The 23,624-nt window shown below is 49.2% G+C and overlaps 1 protein-coding gene across 2 annotated transcripts in view; it reads left to right on the top strand.

The window, feature by feature from the left end:
• The window catches only part of DTD1 (D-aminoacyl-tRNA deacylase 1), a 122,808-nt gene that overhangs the window by 89,663 nt on the left and 9,521 nt on the right, over nt 1-23,624 (top strand). Inside the window, exon 5 of one of the 2 annotated variants that reach the window (XM_074347818.1) lies at nt 22,994-23,165. In XM_074347818.1, coding sequence (XP_074203919.1) covers nt 22,994-23,146 — 153 coding nt within the window. In that variant the 3' untranslated portion in view covers nt 23,147-23,165. Of the gene's footprint in view, nt 1-14,556; nt 16,152-22,993; nt 23,166-23,624 lie in introns of those variants that run through there. The other variant, XM_074347819.1, reaches the window with a different exon arrangement.

Genomic DNA, 23,624 nt, shown 5'->3' with positions numbered 1-23,624 from the left:
CCTGTCCTCTCGTGTCCCCGCAGCTGTGCCTGGCCCTGCGAACACCGGAAGAAAAGGCTAAGCTAGACCAAGTCGCCAAGGAGGCAGGCGTTCTGGAACCTCTGTTTTGGTGGGAGAGAGGTTGAAGCCATGTTTAAAATGAAACTGTAGCATTTTCTGTGGATATAATCTGTAAAATGATGGCTAATCAAAACTTGGCAAAGTTCTCTCCCCTGGTTGCAGGTTCTTTGGACTCCCTGTAAAATGTCCCAAAGTTCTAAAGATCAGTGTATCAGGTCTAATTCACACGCTTGATGTTCTTTGCAGATAATGGGGTCAAACAATGTTGGTTCGTTTTCCGCACTGCTTTTTCTTGGGAGAATTTTGATGTTAAATTGCTGGTACACAGATATTCCAAGTGTGCTTGGTGTCTGTCACTGGCGCTGACTCTCGCTGTTGTAGTTTATGTCAAATGTGAGACAGATTGAGTGGTTTGCGGTTGGACCTTCCTTCTATACTTTGAGTTTCTGCTAAGGGGAGGCCAGCCGTGCCGTGCTCTTGGTTTCCTGGGTGTTTCAAACTGTTCTTCAGGTGATTGACATTCAGTAAACCCCAGCATGTTTCAGGGATGCCTTCTCCATCCATTTTCAAAACCATGCTTTTTTTTTGGAGCAAACATAATCCATGTGATTCTTTTCACTCAGTCTATCTAAATGTTGGTTCAGGATCTGAACCCTTTGATATCCCAGAAGCACTTAGATTCCCACCTTTTAAAGAAAATGGGTATAGTGTTTTTCTGCTTCCACAAAAGGAGAAACAGTGTTTTAAGACCGACAAGGAACCTGAGCTCTAAATGTGTCCAGATTCTGGTTGGTGACACCTGGGGTCCTGCCAGTTGGGGCAGCAGCCTCACATCATCCTGGCTCCTCCGCGCAGCGGCCAGACGCTCTCGGTGACACACACCCATCACAGACATCTGCCTGGTCAACCCAGCGTCTCAGGGGGAGGCCTGAGACTCATCCAAGGGCTGCGTTCTGACTCCTAGAAGGAGTAGACATTACCCTTCTGGCATATTTGGATCTTTCTTTGTTCTGAAAGGTGTGTAGAAAGATTTCACAGTCTTTTAAAAATAATATAACAGGCCAAACTGTGATTTTATAAATTTTGATTGAGGTAAAAGAGTTGTTTGTTCATCTTTTGTAATAAAACTAGTTTATCTCCTTCTGGGTTTGCGATTGCCAGGGTTCTTGTTACTTTGTCTTTCTATCTCCTTAGAAGACTTAGAGCTTAAGCTGAATGTAACCAGCCAGGACTTTAAATTAACAGGCCACACCACATTGATTCAAAACTCCCTGTACAGAGGGGTGCCAAGGAAGTGGAGAAATTATTGTGGCATTCTCCTTCAAACTGGACAAAATATGGTATTTGATAGTCCAGCATCAAAGATTTAGAAGGCAAAGAGAGCGAGGGACAAGGAGAAGAAAGATAGACTCTGTCTGGGGTCAGTAGGAAACTCGTTTGTAAACCTCTCAAGAAACAGCCAAAGAAAACCAATGGCGAGAAGCCGCGGGGGCTTCAGTTCAGGACCAGAGTTTGGTTTTTCTTCTTTCCCAGTTTATCCCACTGGATCTTGAGTTTACTTCTTTACAAATATTCAGAAAGAGTGATGAGCTTTGAAGGTTCAGGTCATGTTAATAAAGAGATTTATTTTGGATAAAATGCTGGAAATCCATGGTTATTAGTTAGTGGAGTAAAGTTGATTGGAGAATCCTTTTCATATGTTTGGAAAAAAGTACTGGTACTGCGTGGCTGAAGGGTGTTGCTACCTGGTGGCTGTGACCCCCCGGGGGCAAGCATGGGCCCCGAGACGGCGGTCCCTGGAGTTGCTCAGGCTGTGGCCGAGCTGGGTGGTGCAGCCTGAGATTCCAGAGGGAGGGCTTAAAGGATGATTTGAGGCAGAAATGCTTACATTTTTCAAAATCAGAAATACGGAGCAAAGAGCTACCTTCAGGGGAACAGTAACCTATGTAATAATATCCTTACATTATCTCCAGTAGATAAGTTGGATAATGTGTAATGTACAACACCATATGCTGCAGGTTATGTTAGGTCGAACCGGATGGACTTGTTGAGATTTGGTCATTTTTGTGTGAAAAATATTACAGTTTTATATGATTCAATCTAACATTATATATAAATTCATAAATCCTCAAAAAGAAGTTGGCGTATGATTGAAGAGGAAGACGCCAGCTTGTAACCAGTCCTCTCCAAGTGAAGGACGGCTTCCTGAGTGCTTCCTTGGGCTGTGTGGAACCCCGGGTCAGGCGGGATGGGGGTGTTTTAGTTCCCTCCTCTTCAGCAGCGCAGGACCTGCCCTCGCTCTGCCGTGAGCAGGGAGTCGCCAGCGTTGGTCCCTCTCGGGCAGGCCTCCCGTCGGTGAGTACTGTCAGTATCTGTGCATTTCTCCACACCCCCTGCCCCTGCCTCACCTGTTTTGTAACAGGACGTTCGGCAGAGTTCCTCTTATTTCTGCATTTCTAAAGACATCTCCTAGACCACTTTTGCAGGGGGTTCCTTAAAACATGGCTTTTGAGGAGTTTGCTGCTAAAATCTCCCCCTAACTGGAGTGGCTGCCGCATTACACAAAGTGGGTGTCACAGAGCATCATGTTCTGCCACCTCTAATAATTATTGGGATGGAATGTGTGAGAACAGGTGTGGTTACTGGAGCACAGCATCTGATGGACTGGGGTGTTTTTTCTTTTCTTTTCTTTTTTAAAAATATTATTTATTTATTATATTACTTATTTTTGTTTGTTTTGGGAGGGAGGTAATTAGGTTTGTATATTTTTAGGGGGGGTACTGGGACTTGAACCCAGGACCTCACGGATGCTAAGCATGTGCTCTACCACTCGAGCCATACTCTCCCCCGACTGGGTTGTTTCTTTAAGATGAGAAGCCGTGGAGACCAAGCGTGCCAGGGGGTAGGCCTCCTGGCGGCGTGTGTGAGGGGCAGCGGTGTGCCAGCCTCGCCCTTGCTGTGACTCCAGACGCTTATTTTTATGTAAAGCAAAGCATTTAAAATCGTTCTGTTAAAATAGTAGAGAGTGGGACATTTTATGAAATTGAAATCTGTTGGGGAGGGTACAGCTTGGTGGTAGAGTGCCTGCCTAGCATGCACGGGGTCCTGGGTTCAATCCCAGTATCTCCATTAAAATATATAAATAAGTAAATAAACCTAATTCCCCCCCCCCCCCAAACAAACAAACAAAAAGAAATCTATTACATTCCGGAATTCTGAATCTTGAGTCTTCTGCTGTTCTCACCATTTATCAAAGCAGAGCCACCTTGACTCAAAGGCTGAGACAGCCAGGAGGGCAGCTTTTAAGATTCCTTGTAGAACAAGCAGGTGACGCTTTTCTGTTAGAGCTCGGACATGAGCCTCACAGCCATGAAAGAAGAACTCGTTTGGCTGTGCGTCTTCTGCGTAAACCCTGTCTGAGTGTCCTCTGATCTGCGTGGAGACCCACCTGGTTTGTGTAGTGTCAGATCTTACAGCACATACGCCAAACTCAGGTGATGCCAGTAATCATTTCTGTTTGGCTTAGTAAGGAAAGCGGCCAGCAGGCTTCTTACCGTTAACTGTTAAGAACTTTTCTTAACAACACAAATGCAGATCAGACATAAAACGTACTTAACATAAATCAGGTAACCTCACTTTACCTACCTGCAGGAAATCTTCACGAAGGCAGTCCTCTTGGCAGTGTCTGCGGACATTAAACATACACATACTGTATGACCCAGCAAGGTGTGTGCATATGCATAAAAGACGTATAGGAGATGGAGTACAGCAGCATGTTTGTAATAATCTCAGCCTCAGAGCAGTCCAGCTGTCCACCAGCAGTAGAATGGATAAGTAAACCATAGTCTGTTCATACAGTGGAGTACTACATAGCAAGGAAAACAGACTGCACTTACGTGTAGCAGTGTGGATGAACTGCACCCTCCAAAGTATGTCAAAGCTACACTCAAGAGTGTACATCATATAACTCCATTCATATAAAATGTATGTAGAAAGTCTTCCCTTATAAGGGAAAAATTAATCCTTGGTGTTAGTCAGGCAGTGGTTGCCTTTGGGAAGGAGACACGGGGAGATTAGGAAGCACACAGGAGCTTCTGGGATTCTTTTGTGGCTGATCTGTGTACCTGTTATTCAGTGTTTGCAAACTGAGAAGCTTCACTGAGCTCTATGCTTAAGGGTTGCACACTTTTCTGCATGTATACTTTAATAAAAAGTATTTTAAAAAAAAGAAAGGAGGCTTCTTTTCTAAGAGAGGATAAGCTTAGCTCTTTCCCCCTGAATTACCTGTGTAAGATTTTCCAGGAACTATTTGTTTAATTTATTCTATTTTAATCTTTTCTCTTTATCTCTGTTGCATTTCTAGTGTTTCATCAGCAGATTCTCATTTCTACTCCCAATAGGTTATTTTACAAAGTTTATTAATACATAAAGTATGATTTAATTATTTCCTGGACCAGATTTTATTTCTAAAGACATATTAATTAATTAATTAATTAATTAATTAATTAATTACTCAATCTTACGATTTTTAAAAAATTTATTGAGGTATAGTTGATTTATAATATTATGTAAGTTTCAGGTATATAACAGTGATTCACAATTTTTAAAGATCATACTCCATTTATAGTTATTGTAAAATATTGGCCATATTCCCAGTGTAGTATAATACATCCTTGTAGCTTATTTATTTTATACATAGTCCTTTGTATCTTTTAACCCCTATCCCTCTCCAGCCCGTCCCCCTTCCCGTTCCCCACTGGTTACTTTGAGTTTGTGCTCTGTATCTGTAAGTCTGTTTCTTTTTTGTTATATTCACTGGTTTGTTTTATTTTTCAGATTCCACATGCAAGTGATAACATACATACAGTATTTGTCTTTCTCTGTCTGACTCATTTCACTAAGCATAGTACCCTCCAGGTCCATCCATGTTGTTGCAAATGACAAGATTTCATTCTTTTTTTTTTTAATCACTGAGTAGTATTCCATTGTATAAATATATGACATCTTCTTTGTTCACTCATCTGCTGATGGACACTTAGGTGGCTTCCATATCGTGACTACTGTAAATAATGCTGTTATTAACATTGGGGTGCATGTATCTTTTTTTATTGAAGTATAGTCACTTTATAGGGTTGTGCCAATTTCTGGTGTACAGCATAATGTTTCAGTCATACATATGCATACATATAATCCTTTTCATATTCTTTTCCATTATAGGTTACCACAAGATACTGAATATAGTTCCCTGTGCTATACAGTAGAAACCTGTTTATCTATTTTACACATAATAGTATCTGCAAATCTTGAACTCCCAATTTATCCCTTCCCACCCCCTTTCCTCCCTGGTAACCATAAATTTGTTTTTTATGTCTGTGAGTCTGTTTCTGTTTTGTAAATAAGTTCATTTGTGTCATTTTTTTAGATTCTGCATATGTGTGATATCATATGGTATTTTTCTTTCTCTTTCTGGCTTACTTCACTTTGTATGACAATCTCCACGTCCATTCATTTTGCTGCAAATGGCATTTTTATTCTTTTTTTTGACTGAGTAGTATTCCATTATGTAAATACACCACAGCTTCTTTATCCAGTCATCTGCTGATGGGTGTTTGGATGTTTAGGTTGCTTCCATGTCTTGACTATTGTAAGCAGTGCTGCTGTGAACTCTAAAATGTTAATTAGTGGAACGGAGCCTGTCCCCACATCGATCTCAAGAGCAAATGATCATTATATTCCAAACACATTATTTTCTGCAGTCAGCTCGGATATTCAGCACACGGTTTGGTTTCACACTGCAGTGCACTTGGCTTGTGACCACACTTCTACGTGGTGATGTGCACGTGTAAGTGTGGAGTGTGCAGAGTAAGGTGCAGTGTATAATAAAGAGTCTGTGACTTACTTGTAACACAAGGGATCATTACAGGTGAATTCATATACACAAATGCATGTATGCTGTAGTTCTATTGTAGAGAAAAAGGGTTTTAACTTATTGCTTCTTATGCTGAATGGCTCTATGAGTTTGGATATTTTGGCCATAGGTATCAAAAAAATTAAAAGTGGCTTGAATGACAAGTACATTTATTATATGACATAACACCACGTTGAGAGGTTAGGCCTCAGTACATTAATGCCCCAGGACCCTTCCTGCTAGTAAACTGGGCCCAAGCAGGAGCCTGGAATTCTGAGCTGTCAGAGTCCTTCCTCCTGGGGCAAAGCGAGGGGTGGAGGAGGGGAGAGAGGCAGCAGGTGGCGCTCGCTGTGCTTCCTCCTGGGCACCTTCAGCCCCGGCAGGAGGCGTCTCGAGGATGGTCCAGCTTCAAACCTTCTGACTTCATCTAGACAGTTCTAGCTTAGAGATGTGAACCTGGAGTAGGCAGGGAAGAAAGCTTTTTCTCTTTTCTCCAGGAGGCCCTCAAGTTGGAAAATTTGGGGGAAAATGTCGTGCAAATTAAAAAAATGATCAGGGTTTGGGATGAGATGTTCTTTTGTCATCTGACTCCCACTGCCTCTTGCCGGCCACGGGGCCTCACCTGCTAGGGGGTTGTGAGAAAAGACTGGTCTCCGTTTAGGAAGATACAAATTTAAACTCCAAGGAGCAAACCCTGCTTCGGTCCGGACAGCCTCGTGGTGTTCAGAAATCCGTAGCGAGACCCGGCCACCTAAAAGGAGTGGATTCGTAGGCTTGTGAGTGCTGGGAAAAGAGCAGGCTGGTGGAGAGAGGTGGGGTGAGGGTGCAGAACTCGTGTTAGCTGAGTCTTTGTGGTTCGTCTGTGATTTGTCCTCGTCTGTATCTGAGAGTCCGTGGCCAAATCCCTCCGTTCTTCTACTGTGATTCCTGATTGTTTTTAACAGGTTGGTTCATACTAAGCGATATCACATTTCCAGCGTTTGACTTTTTTTTTATAACAAAAAGTTCAAAATTCCATCAGTAAATACTTCATTATTATAAAAATACGTGTGAACATCACAGTTGGCCATAGCTTGTATGTTCCTAACCTCCAATGTGGTTTGGGATCTGTAATGGGCAGTCAATAATATATATATTTTCATTTTTCTCCAAATTGTCCTAAGAAAGAAAAAGAACTCTCCTTCCCCTGGCAAGATTCATTAAAGTATTTGAAAATGTTAGTTCCAGACACAGGAGGGTTGATTTCGTTTTTGTGTCAGATTTCCAGCGAGGACATCTGCACGCGGTCAGGGGCCTGTCGCAGGCCTTCCCAGAGCAAGCTGGCCCTTAACTAATTGAAGTTTGACTGGCATGCCCCTTTCTCTTGCTTTTTCAGTGGTAGAAATGGATGGTAAATGGATTTATATTTGTATTTGTTGTTCACGAGAAAATAGTTTCGAAGCTATCCCTCGGCCCTCTGTCCAGAAGTCAGAAGCTTAAAATAGTGTGCTTCTGTCAGGTCTGGTTCTGCTGGGCCTGGTTCTTGATCTGATCGGTGCATTGAACTCGGCTGAGCCCCCTTTTAATGACATTCTGTCTAGAAGACACCATGGCAGCCTCTCCGCCACCCCTCCAAGGAGCTCTCTGGTTGGCTAGTCCTTGGGTCCCAGCCCCAGTGTCACTCTGCTGGCAGATGTCTGTGCCCACTGTGCCCACGTCTCTCTGGGTGACAGTGGTCAGCGTCCCAACCACACCAGCATTTCCTCAGACTCAGGCCCTGGTCTGACTGTGTCTGGCAGGAAACCTCCAAGGTGCAGTCAGTGGTGTCTTTCACTCCTGTGTCTTAGTCTGTGTCTGCAATGGTCTTTTACACCTTAGGAGCTAGACCGGCCTCCGAGGTGGCCTGGGGCAGACCCCGGCCAGCGCTGCCGGCCCCTCCCTCCACTCTGCTCTCTGGCTCTTTCCCGGCAGATGATGCTGTGGTCGGTTCTGAAAAGCCGGCATCTCTGTGTGCTGCTCCCTCCACCTGGGCTGTTTGGTTTTAGCAGAGAAGGTCGCTTTGTGCCAAAACTGGGACTGTCCTCAAGGTTGCTTGTGTGAGGTCCTCACAGGTTCAGGAATGTCTCCGAAGGTACAGGCATGAGGCGGGAAGGCCTCTGGCATTCACATAGGTCTGTGAATAATTGAGTGAACCTGAAATGTAGGCATTTATCTTACAGTCTGACCTTCCTGGTGACAGCGGAGGCATTTTCTTTTCATGCTTTGTCAAACTCATTCCTCATCTCTTTGTCCAGAAATGTTCCCGATCTTGATTTAATAATTGGAAATCATGCAATTTATTTGTTGGCCTCTGGTATTTACATTAGTTCTCATCATGAAATTACACTGTGCAGGTGATCTGTCACCAAAAATGCAGCAAGGATGGGGAGGGGGTTGCCAGTCCAGGTTTGTCCTTGCCAGATTGTTGGCATAATTCAGCCAGTTAATCATCAGTGTGAACGTCGGCTGCTGTCACCAAAGTTTAGGTGCCTGTGTATGGATGTGAAGAGGCCACTGTCTTGGAGACATTTTTGGGGGAGCCCCTTTGGGGTGACGACTGGGGAATTCTACTCCTGTTGGTGGAAGTCAGTCTCAGAAGAGAACGTTGCTCCTTTGGTCACTGAGGGAGATCTAGATTCAGTCCTGGGGACTTGGATGTGATTTAATGCTATTTGTCATACTTTTGCTTCCAGTCCAAACAGGGAGGTGACAACCCCGTGTGTTCCTAAAATGTTAATCGCGGGGCTTGGGTGGAGGGTGGCAGAGGGAACTTGGAAGTGACTTTATCTTTCCCAGAGAAGCAAATGGAATGTTGGCAATGAGGCGGAAGCGTTGTCATCTTCAGTCCCAGGACCCTGTTGGCTTGGCCAGCCAAGAGCCAGTGGGGACGGTGTGTGGACACCTACGTGCTAGGGCCCAAGACAGTGGGGGACAGGCGGGGTGGTGGGGGGCCCTTCACAGGCCATGGCAAGGGGGTGCTGTCGGGCCCAGGACTCCCCGAGCTCTGCGGGCCCCAGACTGTGGGTGCAGGCGGGGCCGAGGCTGTGCCCTGGGGACCAGGGGAGGTGATTAGGAGTGAGGTGCCACAGGGGTCCCTGAGATGGGTCGGACAGGAAGCAGGAGGGCGGGTGGGGTGGGGGAGTGGAAAGCCCGGAGCACGCAAGGCCGGGTGAGGGGCTGGGGCCAGCCGGCAGAGCAGGGGCCAGTGCGGGAGGCCCCTGCTGTGACTTGGAGTCTCGGCTCGGTCCTCTGAGGCCTGGGGAGCCCTTGAAGATTCTGCCGGGGAATGACTTTTTTTTGTAAACGGTTTTACTGAGGTGTCAGTCACAGACCAAACACTCGCTCACATTCAGTGACTTTTAGGATATTCAGCGTTGGGGGCCATCACCACAGTTGACGTTAGTACATTCTCCTCACCACCAAAAGAAACCCTGCGCCCCCTCTCCCCAGCCTCCCAGCCTCTTCTGTGTCTGCAGATGGGCCGATCCGGAACACTTCTGGTGACTGGAGCCGTGCAGTGTGTGCCCTTCTGTGCCTGGCCTTTTTCACTTAGCATGGCGTTTTCAGTGGTCGCCTGCGCGGTGGGATGTCGGCACGCCGGTCCTTTTTATTCCTGAGTAAGTCTGCGTTGCAGGCCTGGGCCCGCTGTCAGCTGGTGGCATTTGTGCTGCTGCCCCTTTCTGGCTGTAATGAGCCAAGCTGCGGGGGCAGGGTTTAGGGGCCTTGGAACTGGCCCTGGCGACCTCTCTCTGCTGAGCCAGACGGATGTGACGGGGACGCGACAAGGCAGGGAGCGCCATGAGGTCGTTTAGTGGTTCCTTCTTTGCATGTGGAATTTTGTGTTTTAGCTCAAAGCCCTCGCAGAACCCAAGCATATAAAACATAAAATGGAGCCCCCCAGACAGTGGTGTGGGGGGCCTCGAATCTCCGCCCCCACGGCCCCCTTCCTCGGGGCTGTTGGGGGTTTTGCTTGCTTTCTTTTTCTTTTTTTTTTTTTTTGAGTAAAAAGCACATTTATTTAGAGAGATGCACACTCCATACACAGAGTGCAGGCCGTCTCAGAAGGCGAGAGAGCGAGTGTGGCGGGGGGGGCGGTTTTGCTAGTTTTTATACTGACGAGTGAGAGGAGCTGCTTTGGGGCAGGGGTGGGGATGCCAGGAACTGGGCCTCTGCCCTGTCTGACCTTCCGTGGTTAGCTTTGGGACTGGCATGGGGCTTGTGGGCGTGTCATTCGCCCAGCTAGGACATCACAATGTGTATAATGAAGCTCAAGTTCCCCTGGAGGTTCAATCTCCGCCATCCTGGGCCTCCAGGTCTGTTGAGAGCTGATGGCAAAGAGAGTGGCGTGCCAGGATTTCCCTCCGTGAAGGCGAGCAGTTCTGGGTGGTGGGGGTGACGCTGGATGAGGAGCCTGAGGACTGTGAGTGAGGGAGCTGGTGGGACCTTGAGTGGAAATAGTCCCATTAAGGGAAATTGCCCAGGGTGACGGTGAGTCTGGGGCCAGAGACCGTAACAAAGGCTCCATGGAGGTCAGAGGGGGAAACAGGTGGCGTGGCCCCAGCCTGTGATGTGCCTGGGACAGCGCGGGGAGGGAGGGAAGCAGGAGGGGTGGCAGAGGGAAGGTTCTGTGCTGGGGCACCTTCTGGGAACAGTGTCAGCATGGGAGAGGGGGCCGCAGGCGAGAGAGAAGGAGGCTAATGCTGGAACAGGGGCCTTTTCACTGTGTGTGTGTTGGGGAATGGTTCCTGTTGGCCCAGATGAGAGAAGGGGGCCGTGGAAGGGAAAGCACGAGTTTGGAACAGTGTGCGTGTGTGTGTGCGCGTGTGCGTGCAGTCACACGTATAATGGGTGCATAGGGGCTTGGATTTGGCTCCTCCACTGATGACCCTTTCCTGGCCCCTCCGCCTCCCCGTCTGGCTTAGACCACTTGCGGGCCCGCAGGAAACCTGGCTGCAAGGCTGGTGGGATGAGCCGGCGGAAGGGCTCCCAGGCTGCTCGCTGCAGTCTGACTGAACGTGGTGCTCCCTCTGCAGCCTCAGTTTCAGATAAGCCATCCCGCCCAGCGCTTCTCCAAGTCGAAGGTGCACGTGGACCCCGGGGTCTGTGACAGCGCAGGTTCAGAGCCTGCAGGGCTGGGTGGGCCTGAGCGCCTGCCTTTCCAGCTGCTCCCAGGAGGGGCTTGGAGCCTCCTGGAGCAGCGAGGGACCAGCCCCTTTCCCAAACAGGTTGTTGCCGCTCCGCCGCCCTGTTTCGGTGTCTGGATGTGGGAATCAGGAAAGCAGAGGGGAGCGGAATAGCCAAGCGATCTGGCCTTAGGTTGTCAAGTCTTTTGGGGACCTTATCTGATTAAGAACCTTGACTGCAGGACCCCGGGCGCTGCCTAGGGACGTGCATTTTGAGGAAGGAAAATCACAGCAGGAAAATGGCTCTGAGCATTACTTCTGTTCTCTGATTTCACGTTGGCAAACCTCCTCCCAGGAGGTGAGACGTCCTGGTAGCATCCGGAGAAAGGAGTCGTGACTAACGACAGGTGTCTCAGAGCGGGGTGGGCAGCTTCTGTTTATACCAAAACCATAGTGGGTGCTTTTGTAAATACGTTTTTCCCCCACACAGGCGGCATTCGTGAGAGAACTGTGGTGGTTTGCTCACATTTCTTCTTAGAAGTGCATAGTAGTGATAACAGACGTTAGGTTTCTGGGAATGTTTTCCTGCTACGTTCTTGGCTCCCAGTGGCTGTCTCCACGTGGATCGGAGCCCGGGGCGCCCAGAGCTGAGCTTGAAATTAAATTCGCAGAAGTGTCTCAGTAATCCTGTTGAAGAGCACTTTGTCTTCTCTGACAGCCTCCATACTCGAGAATTATAAATCCGTGATCAACAGATTTTTTTCTCTTTAGACACTTTCTTTGGAGGTAGGTCAGATGGTTGGAGGTGTTAGACAGAGCGATGGCTGAAGATACGGTGTCATCACTCATGTGTGTTTGAGAAAGGTTTTATTGCATGATATTTGATCACTGAAAAAAGCGTATGTAACATACATATATGTAAAAAATGTTACATTAAGGTAAACAGCCAAGGCCCGCCTTCCACTTTAAGACCAGAGCCCCAGCCGAACCCAGAGGTGTCCTCCCCGACAGCCCCCCATCCCCCACCCAGAGACGCCCCTGTCCTGCATCCTGTGCTGGTCCCCCGCCCCCTCTCCCAGGTGGCTTCAGCACACGTGTGTGCCCCTGGCTTTCCTGTTGGAGGGCTTCTCGGACGGATCCCCCGGCTCGGCCTTGTCGTGGTGCCTCCAGCACCAGACAGGCTTTCAGAGCTGAATTCACACTGTTCCCCCAAACCTATTCTTTTTTTAATTGGTGAAGAGATGGGAATCCTAGGTTTTGATTATTGCAAGCATACATTTTCCATACCAACACTTCAAATGGTAAATCAGTCGGTACAGAATGTCTGAGAATATCTCATAATTTATCTAAATCCTCTTTATTGTAGACATTTAGATTGCTGCACAGTTTCTACTGTTGTAAAAACCAGGGCAGTGAACTTCCTCTTGCAGGGATTTTTGTGCACTAAGTCACTGGTTTTCCACAAGATAGAATCCTAGGAGGTGGAATTGTTGGGTCATAACGTGCATGTACTTAGCGCTTTGAAACGTGCGTTGCCGAACTGCGTCCCTGAGTTCCAGATTCACTCTCCATCCCCAGCATGAAACGTCCTCTCCCCGAAACCCTTGCGAAGGCTGAGTACCATGGTTGTTTAACCCTTGCCAACTCGATGCGTCGTAAGTTACATCTCATTGTTTTTATTTGCGTCAGTTTAATTGCTGTGAAGTTGACTTTTTCATAAGCTTATTAGGCATTTACATTTTTTCACACTTTAAAAAAACTGCTTGTGAATCACACTTTAAAAAAACTGCTTGTGAATCTAAAACTGATTTTAGATCCTGAAAAGTTTGATTAATTTCTCGTTTGTGTTTTATATTTTCTTCACCAATTAGTTGTGGGACTCGTATAACTCCAGTTTCATGGGTTACATTACTTAATGCAATTTTCTTTATTACTCTCTCAAGAGGCTGGAGTCCTTCTGTGAGTAATTTACTCGTGCATTTGTTTTCTTAAGAATGGGAATGGCCATAACAGTTTCGGAATGCTTGCGAGTTTGGGCATGTCCTGGCTGACAGGGAATGTCTGGGCCTCCGTCTGTGCCCCTCAGGCCCTGCAGGTCTGCCTTGGGGGCTGGCTGCTGGCTTCCTTCTGTCCGTCTGCATGTCTGTCTGCATCACGAGGTCACTCCTTCGTTCACCCAGGACCCGGGTCACTGGTGTTGTACCGCGTCCTCCTCTGTCCTGGCACTCAGTGGTATGGAAGAGAGGACGAGTGCCTTCCGTGTGGATTTCTTTTCTTCAATTTCCCCGATGGTTGGTCCTTCCGGGATGTGCTTGAGCCCATGGGATGTCCTTCTGTAGTCTCTGTTTTTTCTGTGTCTGTTCTGATGTCTCCTGTTGAAGTTCCTGTCCTACAAATGACTTCTGAGTTTCTGCTCTTTTTGCTTATCATCTTTTCCTCTCTGTGTTGGAAGGATTACATGAATTGATTTTTCTGAATCATTATTTTTTCCCTAGTATTGAATCTGTTGTTAACTATATTGACTAGGAGTTTTCTTTCTTAAATATAATTTAAATTGCTTATTAAAGTAATTATGTACATAATTAAAAATCATATAACACACCAAGGCTTGTGATGAAAAATAATCTTTTCTGCCTGTTTTCCCTCATCCTTGTCCTCTTCCTGACAGTCAATTTTAACATATTTTAAGCTATTTTCTTTGGGTACTTTTTTCCATCTACCCCTAAGTAATAAACTTTTACTATTTCTTAATGTATTAAATTTTGACACTATTTATTTCACGCTATTATAGATGAGGACTTAGCACCCCCCAAGTGTTCACTCCGCACCCCCTGCAGCTTTCCTGTGTTTTGATATTAGTTTAATTGAATCAGTAAACGGTGTTTATATTGTTGTGACTCTGACTGCTGGTTACCACAGAGCCCCGTGGTGTCCTATGATTTTTTTCTTTCTTGTTCAGCCTTTTGCTTTTCTGGGAATGGACGTGTCTTTTCTTCTTGAACTCTCCCTGGAAGTGCTGTCTTTTTTCCTCCTGCTCCCACACCTCTGTTTCCCAGGCACTGTCTCTGAAGGCCCTTCCTGGGGAAGCCCACCCTCCGGGGCCCTCACTCCGGCCGCTCCCTGGCTGCCCAGCGTCCTGGCCTTGGTTTCTCTCCCAGGTCATATGCAGTTTTTCTCGATCTCATGTCTTCCTCTTTTCTGGATTAGTGTTATTTTGCACAATAATTCTTTATGGTTCCAAATCTGCTCTGTTGGCGTTTATACAATGTATAGACCAAGTGGGGCAGAGAAAAGCTCCTCCCCCCATTTTTTTAAGACTCTTGGAAATTAAAGGAACATTTTGAATCATTTAAAGAACACTTATTAGTTTAAAATGCCCATGAACAGTCTTCTGTTACCAATTATGCACGGGAATACCAAGACTGAAACTGATTGTGTCTCCTTCAGCGTTACTGCACTCGTGATGAAACTGATTGTGTCTCCTCCAGCGTTACCTCACTCGTGATGAAACTGATTGTGTCTCCTTCAGCCTTACCGCACTCGTGATGAAATTGAGTGTGTCTCCTCCAGCGCTACCGCACTCGTGATGAAACTGATTGTGTCTCCTCCAGCGCTACCGCACTCGTGATGAAACTGATTGTGTCTCCTTCAGCGCTACCGCACTCGTGATGAAACTGATTGTGTCTCCTTCAGCGTTACTGCACTCATGATTATTAACCAGACATGTGCCAGCCGCGAGGGCGACGGTGGCGCAGGGCAAAGGTGGACGTTGACTAAATAGGAGCCTGCTGTTGCTGCCTCCAGACAGCTCATGGGCGCGGAAGGGCAGGTGTAAGCAGGCAAGGAGGAGGGAGAGCCCGGCGCCGGCAGTGAAGGAGGACGGACTCTGGCCTCCCAGGTGCCATGGCCGCTGCTTCTCTTTCAGGGGAGGGAAATGGTTACTTCTCATCCAGTTACCCCCAGCGAAGGAAGAGCCCAGGCCACGGGGGGGGGGGGGCGTTGTGGCAGAAGTGCAGTGGGTGCCTGGTTCCCCAGGGGGGCTAGGGAGTGGAGTTCCGCAGAGTAAGACTCCGCTCTCAGTGTATAGTTTGCCGTGTGTGGGGGGGACCAGTCTTCTAAGCATTAGCATATGTGATGACAAGTCACAGGGTTTCACTCAGCTCTGCCCCGGTGTCCCTCCACTTTGCTGTGTCTCTCAGCACCAGTGTCATCCTAAACATCGCCATTGCCCTCCAGTGTCCAGGCCTGGTGCCCAGCGTAGAACACTGGTCAGCGAAGGGCCAGTGACAAACAAGTTGCGCATAACCCCTGATCACATTAAGATGTGGCTTTACTTCAAGGCATTTAAAATACTTCTGGCTTGGATCTCCCCTGGAGGGAGAGGATTTAGGTACACGTGGTTTATTTCAGAAGCCTTCCCAGGAAGCAGATGGGGGGTGGAAGTGAGTGGTGGGGGGTGCCCTGCAAAGGGTATGTGCTGATCCCTGGGCGCCCTCTGGGGTCCGGGGAGAACACAGCTCGGAAGTGGCACAGTGTGGCCCAAGGAGGCTGGAGCTGGAACCCCTCAACCCTCATTTCGCACAGACCGAGGTCACCTCCAGAGGTGTTTGCCTCTGGACGCCTCTGCCTGCCCCGCGCCCAGGCCAGCTGGCATCTTCAGGCAGAAAGTGCAGGCGCTCAGGCTGGAGGAGGCCAGAATCGTGGGCTTGCAGGTGGCTGTCCGCTGACACTGCAGGTGACCCCTGGGCTAGGGGACACAGTGGCCCTGACAGCATCTGCTGTGAGCCACTAACTTGGGGGATTTGCAGGCAGCTGCCCTGGGAGAAATAGGCCTGGGCCAAGAACAAGCCACACCAGGCCTTGAAGGCCGGAGCCATGCGGCCTGTGCCCGCGCGGCAGAGGTGACGAGGGGAGATGCCGCGGAGTAGGAAGAAGGTGGAAGACGACTGACCGCCCTGCCTTCCCCTGCTGCTTTTGCAGGCCTCGGAGGGTTTGTGTAAACAATGCGGAATTGGAAAATAAAATTAGCTTGCACGATTTCAGATGGGCACAGGGGCCTGCTTGCCTGACTCTATTTTTCTTTTGTAATTCCCACAAAAACCTCAAGCAGAGTTACTAATGTATGGAAATTGGGTACCACGTGTGACTTCGCTTCGTCATGTTTTATAAGCAGCCAGCTGATTTAAAAATAACACAACACGGCAGTTGACTTAGCGGCAGGCGCTTCAGTGTGTGGAAACCTCCTCCGAATATTGTCGGATTTTCCGTTACACGAGGATATTTTTTTAAAAGAAGCTTTCGGAATTATCACATAGTATGAAATCGTATCAAGTTCCAGTTTGATAAAACAGGTCGCCCAAACACAAATTCCAGTCTTAAAACATGGCTCGGCCAACTAGAGACAATCTTGTGGAAGTAGATTTCCACAGCTTGTTTAAAATTCCGCAGTGGTGTCACTCCCCTGTCTTCTCAGGTTTTTGCCAGAAAATTCATTTGCTGACTGGACTTTGCCTTCTCTTCCTTCCCCTTCCCACCCTCGGCCACACTGGCCCGTCAGTAGCAGAAAGACACAGGGAGGAGCAAAAGGTCATGGGCCAGGGGTTTCCAAGAGCTCAGGAGATGTCCCGCTTCTGAAGGGGGCGACATGAGCATCGGACCGGGGTGGGAGTGCCCCTCCCGGAGTTTGGGTGCAGGTCTCCATCCGTCCCTGTGCAGCCCCCGTCCCCAGGGTGTCCCGGCCCACCGAGGAGGGGCAGTGGTCTGTTCTGGTCGCCGTGCTGGGACCTGTAGGCTTTCCTACGTCTCACAGCGGTGCTGGAAGGTGGCCTGTGGTGTGCGGGGCCGAGCAGAGCACACGGGACGCAGGGAAGTCTGGTGGCTTCACCACACCCGGGGAGGCTCACCGTTGCTGGAGCATTTCTGTGCTCGGCAGCACGTTTTGCTCAGGTATTGCCTTGAGTGTGCTGGTTCTTCGACAGACGGTTATCTGGTGTCAGCTCGTTTTGATTCTCTGCAGGGTGAGGGGTGTCACCCCGGCCAGTTTAAATGACTCGATGCAGTCGGGGCATCTTTTGCTGGTGGTGGGAGTTGGTGGCCACAGGAGAGACAGTGAGCATTGTGGACTGAAGGTTCTAAAGCTCTTGAAAAGGATTCACAGGCTGATGGGTTTGGGGGCATTTTGTCCTTTAACTCCCCTCCGTCCTTCTCAGGGGACGAGCCAGGCATGTCCTTCCTTTGCAGATTCCCTTGGTCGCCCATTTGTGCCTCCTGACATCAGCGGGGCCGCAGGTGTGGGCCAGCACCCTCAGAGTCATTACACCTTGTGGTATTTTAAGACGTAATTGCACAGAGTCATTGGATCTTTATGCCTTGCACCGTGAGACTGCTTGGAACCTTTGCAAGGGGTTGGTTGGAACAGAACTTTTCCATCCACACCACGCTCTATAAAAATCCTCGTAACTGACTTCATGGGGCTCGAGCCTTTCTTTTGTTATTTTCTTCCCTCTCTAATTAGATTTTGCTTATATGCGGGACAGAACAGTCTGGCAGGAAATAACTGGCGTTAAAATAACTCAAAGACAGGGCTGGACCTGGCATCGTCCTGGCAAGAACACAGTGGGGTTGGCTGCCCCGGACCTGTGGCTGACCTCCAAAGCCCCCATCCAGGTGAGCGTTGGCTCCAAAGGAGCCAGGTTGGCTGGAAGCTTACCAGGAGTCTGGAGGCCTGGCCGTGGCCGTGGCCGTGAGCTCTCTCTGAACTGCCTCCACCTCCGTCGTGCTCAGAAGGAATCTGGGAATAATAATATCTGTGCTTGACTTCTCGGAATGCTCAGGGTGACAAATTGGTTGTCGCAATCCAAGGGGTCATTCATTTCCCTAGTGTGAAGACAGACTTCACAGGGCCGAAATTAGAATTTCAGGTTATGTGCATGAGCCCTTTGAGGAAGGAGATGCTCCTTTTAGTCAACTATAGTCTAAAATAGAGAAAGACCTGCAATGGTTTTTGTTGGACTTAGGAAGGAGAAGGTACAGAAACACCTACAGGAAGCTGTAACTTTTCACATCATTTCCCCAAGTTGTGCTGGGAGCAGGTTTAAGACACCATCTCACTCTGAGTGACCCTTCCATCAGGGGTCCCTGAGCACCTGTTTTATTCTGAAATGACTTGCAAAGAAATAACTTTTCTAGAACCCGTCCAAACTGCTTCTAGGATCCGTCGGCCTGCTGGTTTGGGTGTTCCCAGAGGGCCCACCCTGGCACTCCAGCCTCCACATGTTCCCTGCTACGATGCTCTGATGCTAACTGCTTTCCTGGGTTGCCCCCTGCATGGGGCCGTCCTGTATCAGACAGGGCCACCTTTGAAGTTCAAAGCTGCTTGTGCCAGCAGGGAAGGAGGAGCCAGGAAGATGACTGTGTGGTGCAGGCAGCCGACAGCGGCTTCTCCACAAGATGTTGATGGAATACAACTGTTACTGGATTGTTCCGAGCAAATGGGATGATGCAGGCAGAAGTGCAAAGTGGGGTTCCTGTGGGGGCCACACCTACCCTGTTGGCTGCATGCTTAAAAAGAAATGGGAATGCCCTGGTAGGGCCCAGGGGGAGCTGTCCTCTCCAGCATGGCCGCAGTCTCCACTATGCCCTATTGCATTATACAGTTACTTCACTCGTTTTGCTTCTGCCTGGTCCCTCAAGGCATTAAGTTTGCAGGCCCTGTGGGAGAGCATGGTAATTTTGTATTCAGCTAGTTTATTACATTGGGCAGTTAGGGCATGGTCATCTCAATTAAGAAGAAGATCCTTTATTTTTCTCAGTGGACTTAAGCCTGAGTTAGGGAGGTTGGATCTAGATATTCCAGACCCTCCTGCTTCGGCTCCCCTTCCAGAGATCCGCCACCGGAGGTGCAGGCCAGCCATGGGATGGTCACCTGGCCCCTCGCGCTGTCCAGGGTCCAGAGCTGCCTTTGGAAGGTTTGGGTTGCTCTTGAAGGCCCCAGAGCCAGTACGATCTGGACACTGTCTCCTCTGCCATGTGGACACGCTCAGTTGGTTAAAAAACAAGCCAACAGACAGAAACCCCAAAGTGCTCCACTTCGGTGTCCATAGGTCCTGCGTTCACGGACCTGCAGTGGTTTTATCCGCCACGGGCACCTGCATTTGCAAGCTGACGACATTCTGCACAAGTCCGCATGCAGCACCAGTTTCTCTCCTTCCTCCTTTTCTTTCTTTCCAATTGTTTCCTCCCTCCTCCCCCCCAAAAATCCAACTGCTTTCTTGACTTGAGATGTAAATTCCACATTTTAGCTGCATCGGATTCCAAGTTTTCCGAGAAAAGACTTAAATTTATTAGGTTAGTTCACAGTGTTCTCACTGAGAACTTTTACTTGGAGGCATGGAGCCACATGTGGTTGGGGTTGTTTTAAGATAAATAACAAAAGAGAATCAGTGTTCTCTGTAGGGCTGTGCCTGTCACTTCACACATGATTTACAAGCGCGGTCCATGGTGAGAGGGACGGGGCTGGGGTGGAAGGTCATGTCCATGTGTCTGCAGGTTTGCACGGTGTCGATGGCACCTCCGGGTCAGTGCAGAATCTGATGGGTGCTGCGGGGACTTGAGAAGCGTCTGGGAAGCCTGTTTTAGTCGGGAATTATTCCCCATCACCCTCCCAGGATCTGGCTTCGCAACAGCGTGGAAGAGTAGAGAGTGAATAACTGGCTGCATCACAAGCAGGCCTTTGTGTGCGACTGACGCCCAGCAGTGGGGGGGCCTTGGTTTGGTTCTGTCACTGGTGATACTCACATTGTTGTAGTATTTAACCTCCAAAGAGGGGAAACAAAACTGAGAGGGCCTCTTTTTAAAATAAAAATTGTGCTTTCTCAGCGTCTTAACTTGGAACGTGTCCATGATTGTGTGTGTGTGTGTATAAGGTGTGTGTGTCTACAGGTGCCTGTGCATGTGATGCACATGTGTAAGCGCACGGCGTGTAAGCACACGGACAGACACTGCTGTGCTTGTAAACTGCTGGCAGCAGAGCACAACTTATTGCAGCTCATTGCAGAGTGTCGATTTCCAGATGCTGGATTTCACGAGCTAGGAGCACAGAAAACAAAGGAGGAAGGGGTGAAGCGTGGATTGCCGACTTCACGTTTTCTAAGATATTAAAGACATTTTTTTGGTGATGTTAACTAGACTCATTGTGATCATTTTTCAATATATACAAATACTGAGTCATTATGTTGTACACCTGAAACTAATATAATGTTATATGTCTATTATATCTCAATGAGAATTTTTTGTAAAATAACACATAGCAAAGTTTACCATCCTACGAATTTTTACGTGTGCAGCCCAGTAAGGTTAAGTACCTTCACACTATGCAATCCAAGCTCATTTTGCAAGAAACAGAGCAAGACGGAAGCAGCCCGGTTTACTGTCCCAGTCATTTCATAAAAGAAAGCTTTTTACACCAAAAGGGAAACAAGGAAAGAAGGCTGGCATCTTAGATGAAGGAAATTCCTCCGGAATGTGTGGCAGAATAGCATGGAGAAAAATCATTGTTCACGGAAAAATAATAGTGCCAAGAAGAGTCTAACAAGGAGCTCTGTGTACCCATTACTTAGATTTAACCAGTGCTCACGTTCTCCTTTCTCAGGGTGTGCGAGTGTCGAGTCATCACATTGTACACCTGGAACCAACATCATGTCGTACACCAGTCGCATCTCGATTAAAGCAGCGCTAATAACCTTCATCGTCTTTGCTCAAGGGCGTCCCTGCTCAGAGTGCCGGGCAGGGGCGGCATGGTACCCGGCCGTGGTGAGCCAGAGAGCTCAGGCCACAGGGAGCTCAGCTTCACTGTGAGGCACACAGATCGGTGGTGATACTTTTTTCTTTTAACCATTTTTTAATTTACTTATGTATTTATTTTACAATATCATACTTTTAATTGAAGTATAGTTGATAGTGTTGTATGTTACAGGTATACGATGTAGTGACTCACACACTTGTAAAGGTTATACTCCGTTCACAGTGACTGTGAAATACTGGCCGTAGTGCCCATGCGTGTGTACTTCCTTGTGGCTTATGCCATACCTGACAGTTTGTCCCTCGTCACCCTCCCCCTGCATCTCGCCCTCCCCCTGCCTATCCCTTACAGGTAACCTCAGTGGTGATACTTTTTCATAGAAGACTCTTCTGACGAAGGAAGCTGTGTGCTGGGTTACATCCCAGCATGAGTGTCTTCCTGCCGGTGGTCCGAGTGCCGGCAGCGAGCAGTTCACACGTGGCAGTGGTCAGCAGCCCTGCGCTGGAAGTTCCTACAGAAGCTGAAGTTGACAGTTACAGTCAGAGCCCAGACGCATCCATCGCTCTCTGATCGCATTCTCTTCTCTTTCTCCCCAGAGTTAACTCGTGTGCTGAGCGTGGTTTGTGTGCTCGAGTCCGTCCTGCACCTGCCTGTTAGCGACATGTAGGGTTTTGTGATAGTCGCTGAAACTTAATTTGGTTTGCACGACACGGGATTAAAGGCTTATCTGTGTTGATAACGTAGATCTGCTCTGTAGTGTCACCCTGTGTGACCAGCCACTCCGGAGCTGTCTGTCCTCCTGTCAGTGGACATCTGGGCTGTTTCTGGGTTTTTGCTAATTCAGACAACACTGCGGCGCACACCCCCAGGCACCCTTCCTGTCCACACAAGTGGGAACTTCCCCAGGGGGCTTATCTGGGAAGAGTCGCTCGGTCCCAGGTGAAGGGAAGCCTTCGTTCGCAAAGTCTGACCAGCACGTTGCCCGGCCTCGTTGTGCAGCTGTGCGGTACTGGGGGAGTAGGAAAGAAAGTCAGTCAGTCTTCAGTAAGTTTGGTTTTCTGGACCAGCCTGAGAGCTGCTGGTTGTTGGTCTGTCTAGAGGTTTAGCTTGAGCTCTGCCTGTAGCCAAGCGGTGACCTGGCAGCTCGGTGGCAGTGGCTCTTCTCGTCTCAGGACGTGGGCAGCAGCCTGCCTGAGCGCCCCCTTCCAGATGAGCAGGGGACGCCCGTGGACCCGCCCTCGGAGGCGCAGGAGATGGGGTGTCGCCATCTGTCGGACTTTGTTACAGGTGGCTTCTCTGGTCCAAGAAGGCACCATGGGCCGCAGCGTGGCCCGCTCCCCTGACCAGTCTATCAGAGGCCTTTCTGGAGTGGCCGCGCCGGGGCTCAGGGTGTCGGCTGATCTGTCTCCCTGCCGTCTAGCCTGTGGTCTCTTTGAACAGGTTGGGGAGGCCACCAGGGGAGAAGTGGCCCCAGGTTCCTTGGGGGTTGGGCGCCAGAGGCCTATCCCCCGGGTGGCCTGGAGGAGGTCGGTGAAGGCCTGGTGGCCAGTGGCCCGTGTGGCCACCACGCAGCCTGCTGGCTTCAGTCCCAGGGAACAGACGGAGAGGTGGGACGCTGTCTCACCCTGCTTCACGCGCTTTGCTCGCAGCCTTCTCTCTTACCTTCAGCAAAGAGCGGAGTGTCTTGATCAGTTTTTGGAAAACAGTCAGTGGGAAGACAACTTTGTGAGAAAAAGCTATAGAGACGTCAAAGGGAGATAAGAGACTGGGGCCCTTCGTTCCCTGGCTCCGCTCTGCCTGTCGGGGAGGCCTGTTCGTGGGCCGACCCCGGACACCGCGGGGCGGGCCGAGCTCGGGGGACGCCCGAGGGCGACCACACGCCTGATGTTTGTGTGAAGGCTTCGGTGCTCGACTGCGAACCACCGTGTATCGCCTGGCACTTGGGAAGCCCGGGGGGCACAGGTTATCGGACAAAAAGCCTTTTCGGCGGTGGCTGCCTGTGGGGTGGTCGGGGTTTGGGGTATACAGGCACACGTTCACGTTTGTAAAAGAATTCTTTTTCTTTTCTTTTCGTTTAATAACCAGCTGTCCAAGCTTGAAAAACAGCAGCAGAGGAAAGAGAAGACCAGAGCCAAAGGGCCTTCCGAGTCCAGCAAGGAAAGAGCCGCTCCTCACAAAGAGGACCGCAGCGCCAGCAGCGGGGCCGAGGGGGACGTGTCCTCTGAGCGGGAGCCGTAGGCGCGGGGACCGCACTCAGGTAGGAGGGCGCCCCCTGCAGGGCCACCTTGACGCCTCACACTCCAGGCCGACAGTGATGGATAGAGGAGAGACCGGCTTTGGGGGCAGAGTCCTTGTGTGGACCCTTATTCGCGGCCTCCTTAAATCTGCTGCCTTCGGGGTGGAGGGAGAGTTGAGATGCGGGGAGTGGTTGCCCAGAGGCGGCTGTGTGTGCCCGAGTCCGCGGCCACCGCTGCTGCTGTCGGTGTTTCCAGAGTGTTCGCAGGCGCGTGGTCCAGACCAGGAGCCCCGCCCCGTCCACTCTTGTTCTCATCATTTCCTGCCTCGAGTTTCCCACCCCTCCCTTCGCCCCGCATGGTGTGACCAGTTGACTCTTCCTGAAACTGGGCTTTATTCTTGTCCCTTCCAGGCATGTGTCACGGTTCCCTGTAGCATGGATTCCACCTCCCTGCCTGGCAATCAGAGGCCTCTAAAGCTT

Source organism: Camelus bactrianus, chromosome 19 (assembly GCF_048773025.1).
Source record: "Camelus bactrianus isolate YW-2024 breed Bactrian camel chromosome 19, ASM4877302v1, whole genome shotgun sequence".
In the NCBI taxonomy this organism is placed as follows: domain Eukaryota; kingdom Metazoa; phylum Chordata; class Mammalia; order Artiodactyla; family Camelidae; genus Camelus; species Camelus bactrianus.
This window is presented reverse-complemented; position numbering and strand designations above follow the sequence as displayed.